General features: G+C 43.7%; 1 protein-coding gene across 2 annotated transcripts; it reads left to right on the forward strand.

Moving 5' to 3' along the window:
* The first annotated feature begins 5,438 nt into the window (after positions 1-5,438).
* On the forward strand, positions 5,439-7,088 carry LOC119325321. 2 transcript variants are annotated; one of them, XM_037599067.1, is made up of 2 exons: positions 5,439-5,578; positions 5,726-7,088. In XM_037599067.1, the coding sequence occupies exon 2, from the start codon at positions 5,766-5,768 to the stop codon at positions 6,930-6,932; it is 1,167 nt and encodes a 388-aa protein (XP_037454964.1). In that variant the 5' UTR covers positions 5,439-5,578; positions 5,726-5,765; the 3' UTR covers positions 6,933-7,088. The 2 variants fall into 2 exon arrangements, with proteins under 2 accessions (XP_037454964.1, XP_037454963.1); XM_037599066.1 differs by lacking the exon at positions 5,439-5,578 and having other exon boundaries at positions 5,644-7,088.
* Positions 7,089-7,538: the final 450 nt, after the last annotated feature.

The following is a 7,538-nucleotide window of genomic DNA, read 5'->3' on the forward strand; positions in this document are numbered from 1 at the left end:
CTGAGCTGCTGATGCGTGGATGCCATTTGGTCTAGGGTTTTTAGGGTTTAGGGTTTGTAAATGAACCGGCACTAAAGGTACCATTAGTCCCGGTTCAAACGGCTATGCATTAGTCCCGGTTCATTTGTGACCTATAGTACTGGTTGGTGGCTCCAACCGGTACTAAAGGGCTCATGGCCTTTAGTACGGGTTGGTGGCTCCAACCGGTACTAAAGACCCTACACCCTAAACCCACAGTGAAAAATGTTTAGTCCCACCTCGCTAGTTGAGAGGAGCTCGCACCGGTTTATAAGACCCGCCGCGGCTACCGTGTCAAGCTCCTCTCTAAGCAGGCCTTTGTGGGCCTATTGCAAGTCTTATCCCCTATGGGGCCTACTGGGTCGTACGGGCCTGCATCCTGGCCCAACTAGAGGTTGGGTTTCTAATCGTATGCAGGTCGTGCCGGCCCAGTAGGCGGGCTGTTTTTGCTTTATTTCAAAAAACAATTCAAAAAAATCCTTTAAATGTCCCCTAGACCACGGCGTGCCTCGTGCCACATGGTGGGCCTTTGGTCCCGGTTCGTGTTGAACCTGGACTAGGGGGGACCGGGACTAAAGGGAGGTACCTTTAGTCCCCATTCTTTAGTGCCGGTTTCCAGAACCAGTACTAAAGGTCCTTACGAACCGGTACTAAAAGTTGTTTTTATACTAGTGGGTGTTACCAACCGGGACTAAAGGCCCTCCTGCGTGGGCTCGCCGCATGGGCCATGTGGAGCACCATCTGTCTCGGTTGGTTAGCGAACCGGGACTAAAGGTGTTGGGCTTTAGTCTCGACCCATTAGTCCCAGTTCCAGAACCGGGGCTAATGGGCCTCTAGAACCCGGACAAATGGCCCATTTTCTACTAGTGTTCAGGCCACGGTTAAGATTGTGGGAGGGTGTTAGACTGTATATATTTTATATATAGCTTATGTACGTAACCGTATATTGTATCTGTGTACAAGTTGTACCCCTATATATATAAAGACCCACACCCGCATTAGGGTGTCGAGCAGTTTCCCACAATTCTAAGCGTTACAGTTATCATATGACATGGGCTCCAAAAAATATAGTGAAAGTACATGTAGATTCATCCTGTATGTGCAAATTACGAAGCATGGCAATGCGCGCGAGCGACGTTGCTGAGGCTGGTCATAGTGTGAAGTAACTTAGATTACTAACTGTATATGTTACTAGCCTATATTACTAACTTCATAGTGGATAGTAACATTCTATGGTATCATGCAAGTTCATTTATTATAATACAGACTCATTTTAAGTTGTGATGCATTATATTACAATAATATTTTTTTATGAGATAACTCCCAATTTATTCATTTCCAATCATAGCATTAGAACGAACATAGGAAGTAACAAAAATTGCATCTAGATGCGTGGACCACCTATCGACGACTATAAGAAATGAAGCGAGCCCAAGACGCGCGGTTGTCATCGCCCCTCCCTTGCTGGAGCCGGGCAAAACTAGCTGCAATAGACAATCGAGGGACGTCGTGCTAAGGCCTCATAGGACCAACGCACCGGAACAGCAACTGCGGGCGATGAAGAGTAGTATAGATGGGAAGGATCCAACCTGAAGACACAAGAACGTAGATGAACGATATATAAACAGATCCGAGAAAATCTACCAAATATAGATCCACTAGAGACACACCTAGACAGACCCACCGGTGTTGCTAGACGCACCACCTGGACGGGGGTTAGAATGGGAAAACCTTTTTCTATTTTCAGGGAGCCGCCGCCGTCCCGTCTTACCGAGCAGGATACAAACCCTAGCAAAACTAAAAACAACATCTAAAAAGAAAGCCATCCTATCATTGTAATACAATAACATATTACTCCCTCTGTTCCTTTTTACTCTGCATATAACATTTGTGTCATGTCAAATTTTACGAACTTTGACCAAAATTGTATAAAAAAATATCTCCATCTACAATACCAAATATACATAATATTAAACTACATTCCGTAATGAATCTAAATATATTTCTTTGGCCTTGTAAATGTTGATACTTTTTTCTATAAATTTGGTCAAATTAGAGATATTTTGACTTCAGACAAAAGTTATATGCAGATAAAAAAGAAACGGAGGGAGTATGTTAGTACAAACACCTCTCTCCTCAATAATAACTACTTGTGACATAAATATACTCATCTTGGGGTACGCTCTGTTACTACAAAAGTTACTCATGTTATTATCAGCCTGATGATGAACAGTACACTTATCCACTAATAATGAGTCATGGCACAAAAGGGTGTGGTGGAACAGTGCTGTTAACAGAAGATGCAAGTTGATACATCATACTGTACTACGTACCACTTGACATCAATGCATGCTCATCCGTATGGGTGCATGCATGGACTCAACCCTTCAGCAATGACAGCCTTATAGAGTGCTTTAAATGACATCATAGGGGTGCAGGGATCGACTCAGGACTCAACAAGTAGCAGAGACATCAATTTAGTGCTACGGCTGCTGGTCCGTCTTGCATGTTCAAAAATACTGTACTAAGTACATTCAAGGTTTATAATTTATATTGGAAAAGAAGATTGAATAGCACTTCCAAATCACACTGAAATAAAATTTATAGAAATTTGAAGTGTCAATCAAAATATACTAAATATGTACAAACAAGGTTTACTCTTCATTTCAACTGGTGGAAAAGATAAGGCAATCATCCAATCAACCTAGCTCCAAGTTAATCATTTGACACAAGCATGGCAATATGGATAATCAAGCATCAGAATTATCTTTGGGTGGTAATTATTTCTTCAAAACTGCAAACCATGTACTCAATTGTGAATTACGCATGCTTATCCGCATGTCTTGCAAATTCTTTATGAAGGCATGAGGCTGTACTTTCTGCCCTATACAAGTGAATTATTGGTTGGGGCCGCCATTGCGGGGCCTCTTGAGAGGAAGTTGTTTGTGTATTTCTCCCTCTTAAAAAGAACACTACACCCCCGCCGCCCTTGCGAGGCAGAGCCATCCTGCGGCGCTTGCACACCCCGCGGGAGGGAACGAGAAGCCTTGCCGCTATTGATGCCGCACGGGCTTCGCCCAACAGTGCCAACCTGCGACGGCGAGGAGCGGGAAGGGTGGGGTGCTGGAGCTAGGGTTCACGTGGGTCGCTTGCATGAGAGACATGGGACCAGTGCTTTTTTCGTTAGACCGTGGAACACTTCGGCCTTTCGAACTCATGGTATTTTGAGTAAATAGCATAAAACGACCATATTTCGAGCTAAAAACTACCACTTTTTGAAAAAAAAAATCTTTAAACCTACCAAAAGATAAGTTCACAATTACAAAAAACACTAATGACCCTTTGGTTAAAATTTATTGCGTTTTACGGCAGCTATGGCCCACATGTCAGGGTGGCGCGACAGAAAAATCAAGTCAGTTAGCTTGACCGTTATGATATGCCGGCCACCCCATCAGCTTTTTTACAAATTTAACGACATGTCCTTTTTTAAGAACAACCACTACATCTATATTAAAAAAATAAGGCCATGTAATCTTATTTCAAAAAGCCATTGGCTCCCGACAAGCAAAAATAAAACGCAATCAGGTCCATGTGCCCTTCTGGTCGTGGAACACACCCATGCTTGGCCTGCCACTGGCGAGCTCATCGTAGGTGCAGTCACAGCTCTGCCCTGCCGTGACCTTGTAAAGATTACGCCGTATCCGTGCTCCTAGCGGACGAGCCGCGGTCTAGCGTGCGGCTAGGGACAAGCCCGGGAGGAGATTGTAGTTGGGGGAGACGCCACGCAAGCCAACACGCTGGTGAAGCTGGCATCCCCTGCAGCCCCCTGGTGAAGCTTGCATCGCCACTGAGGGCTTCGTCAGCGCCTCCCAAGTCGCGTTGTGGTCAAGCTTGTTTAGCCGCCGAGCTCCTAGGTAAGTCGGGTCGCCGCGGCTGGTTGATGTCTGGTCGCGCCCTCTCTTCATGCCTTCCCTTCAGGAGACGAGGTGGCGCTCTCGGGAAGAAGTGGGGGAGGCGGCAAGGGCAGTGTGGAATTCATGGTTATTTTGGAAGCAATTTTGCTTTGGATTTTGGTGTGGCTGACATGTGGGTCATGCCGGTCCGCAAACTGACAAACTTTACTGTTCAAATAACGTTGTTAACTTTTGTGCACATGGACCTGACGACTGTCATAAAACGGTTCGAACTTAATCAAATGATTTATCAGTGAAACTCAGTAATTTATTGAAATATCGAACCGGATTTGGGGTATGTTTCTAGTAATTGTAAAAAAATGATAGTTTTTCCGGAACCCTGGCCCCAAATTTGATAGTTTTATGCTATTTACTGAGATAATTTTAAACTTTTGGTTTTCACTAGTGTTGTTTTTACTATTCACTCTTTTAAATTTGAACTGTGCTGCCAATCTTTACTTTCATGCAAGTTGAGGAACACCATAGTACGTACCATTTGATACCGATGACAGCCTTATACGGTGCTTTAAATGACAGCGTACGGGTGCATGCATCGACTCAGCACTCAACAAGTGGCCGAGACTTCAATGTACTGCAACGGCTGCTGCATGCTTGTCCGTCTTGTATGTGTTCCCAAATTAAGCACCATGAGTACTATTTTCGGCCAAAAAAGAAGTACGTTCAAGGTTTATAATTTTTACTTCCTCTGTTCCTAAATATAAGTCTTTGTAAAGATTTCACTATAAGCCACATACGAATGTATATAGATGCATTTTAGAGTGTAGATTCACTCACTTTGCTCCCTATGTAGTCCATACTGTAATCTCTACAAAAGCATATATTTAGAAACGGAGGAGTGAGGCGTCGCAGAGACCGGGCTCCAGGGAGCCCATTTTACCAAAAATAAATCAAAGTATATTTAAAAGTTTCAAAAAATACCAATTTTTTTTGTACAAATACATATGCATATTCTCTAAGTATATATAAATTTTCAGTAACTAATTTGATCATTTGCATGCTACACAAAAAAGACAAAAATCTGACACAAATACAACAAAGAAAAAGCCTATTTCAATCTGTGTATTTGTCTTTTTTGTATACATCACATATGAATACATATGTTTATGAAAATTTGTACACGTATACTTTAAGTATATATCTACATGAAAACATTTTTTCAGATTTTTTTGAGTTATGGAAAAGGTATTTTGGCTGAGAAATGTATATAGAGCTCAGTGGAGCTCGGCCTCTGCAGCCACTTTTCGGAAACGGAGGGACTATATTAGAAGGAAGGTTAAATAGTACAGTACGTCCAAACTTCACTGCAGCCGAGACTTCAATGGACTTCAATGCTCCGTCTGAAGGAGTACGGTGAACTGCTCGGTGCTTGCATGTGGCGACACTGTCAGAGCCTCGTTAAGAGGGAGGCCAGACGTTTGGCATGCATGCAGCCAAAAGTTGAAAAGGCATCCCTGAGTCGATCTCTTCCTTGCTGCAGTCTACACCTCGCGCCATGGCCTCCACTTCGACCTCTCCTGCTGCTGCTGGCCTGGGTATAGTTTGACCGGCCACCTCACTCAACTACCAGACCTTCTTCCCGGACGTAGGTGAGCAACTTCGCGGCCCATATTTTCGTTTGTGTTTGCATCTGTGTCTAGAGGCAAACCTATCTTGGCTTGTGTATTCTAGGAGCTTGTCTTATTGATTTAAGTTGGTGCCATGGATTTAGCATTGGATGTTGGTTTTCCTCTTAGGCACTCAAGCTTGCCGGACACGAGGGAGGGAGCCAGCAAGATGCCGGATAGGAGAAGCGCGACCCGGCTTGAGGACCTACCCGACGATATCATCCACAAGATACTCGTTCGGTTGCCGTCCAAGGACGTCGGACGCTGCCGAGCCGTCAGCACGTCATGGTGCATTGCCACATCCACGCCCAAATTCATGCTCGACCACCACCAGCTCCAACCCTCGCTCCCGATTATTGACGGTCGGGGGATGCCCACTAGTTTTGTCCTCCTCCACTCCGCCAACACCAAACAACAGCTCTGGCCTTTCTCCCGGTGCGTCAAACACCACTCCGAGATTTGTCTTCATGGTGCCTGCGATGGCTTCCTTGTCATCTCCTGGCTGCACCAATTCTACATCTGCAATCCGGTTATCCACACACATGCTCTCCTACCTGAGCCTCATGTTGAGCATGCACTCTACAACACCATAATTGGTTTCTACCAGCACCTTCCAACTCAAGAATACAGGGTGCTCTGGGTCTCCGAACCATGGCACCCGTATAAATCAAGCTTGCACGTTCTCACAGTGGGATCCAATGTGATGAGGCATATCAGCGTCAAAATGCAAACACTCTCAGCACCATCCATGGAACAAGAACATCAGTTACTCAATGGATTGCGCTCTAAGTCATGCTGTCCACCATCCGTGCTTCACCGTGGCAGCTTGCACTGGTGTCCTTATGATGCCACTAAAATTGGGGGACACAGGACAGATATTATTGTGTTTGACACAGAAGCCGAGTCATTCCGGTGGATGGGCAGTCCCAACCAGCTGTGCCATCACAGAAAGTTGTTCAACCTGAACGGGACACTTGCTTTCTGGGGCAGCTTGACTCCAAGCTTGACTGCTATGGATGTCTGGGCAATGCAGGATTACTTCTGGAGTTTCAAGTACCGGATTGACGTGTCAACGCTGGAGGTATCTCGACAACTTTATTCAACCTCTTCCAAAACGAAGAAAAGAACGCCACTTGATTCAACAGTGCAATGGTTCAATGATATGGTTGCGTTGAACGAACGTGAGCTGCTGATCATGTTTAACAGTAAACATGTAATGCGTTGTGACATTGATGGCAACTTCTTAGGAATGGTGAACATCGGGAAGAGTCAATACTGTATGATGCTTAATCACTGCCGCCTCAAAGAGAGCATTATTCCAATTCCATCCCACTAGATTGAGATGCAAAAGGAAGATGGGAAATTTTCACTATCCACAAGGCGTGTCTGAATGTTCAAGATTCCCCATTTGCTTCCCCGTTGGATTTAGAGCATGTATTTTCTTCGTAGCTCTTATTGCTACCTGTCTATCAACATAAGATGTGCTTTCAGTATCTCGTGCTTACTATGATATATTGAACATCTGGTTCTTATTGTGATGTCTGGTTCTTATTGTCATGTCTTGTAATTAATCGTCTGAAATAGAGGTAATAACACCAATGGTGCTTAAACTTGCCATGGATGTTCACTTTGGTGCCTAAACTTGAAAAATACACCGAACTGGTTCTAAAACTAATTTTAGAGCATTCACATATTAATTGTTAATATTTTCGAAATGTTAAATTAATTTTAACAATGTTCATATTTTCCAATAATATTCACGTGGTCCTTCTTTAGAATGTTAGGATTTTTCACGTGGCCCTTCCACTTATGAGTTTTCTTTTTCCTTTGAAATTTGTAAAAAAAATTATAAATTACTTAATAGTACTAAATATAAATTTCGAATGTTCTTGCCCTATAAATAATAGGCAGACAAAAATAGCTTACTTCTAAAAAATGTTAA

This window comes from Triticum dicoccoides, chromosome 6B (genome assembly GCF_002162155.2).
Source record: "Triticum dicoccoides isolate Atlit2015 ecotype Zavitan chromosome 6B, WEW_v2.0, whole genome shotgun sequence".
Taxonomy (NCBI): Eukaryota; Viridiplantae; Streptophyta; class Magnoliopsida; order Poales; family Poaceae; genus Triticum; species Triticum dicoccoides.

Bases quoted from the DNA above. Each gene is read 5' to 3' on its own strand.
- LOC119325321 (XM_037599066.1), top strand. From the start codon at position 5,691: ATGGATTTAGCATTGGATGTTGGTTTTCCTCTTAGGCACTCAAGCTTG.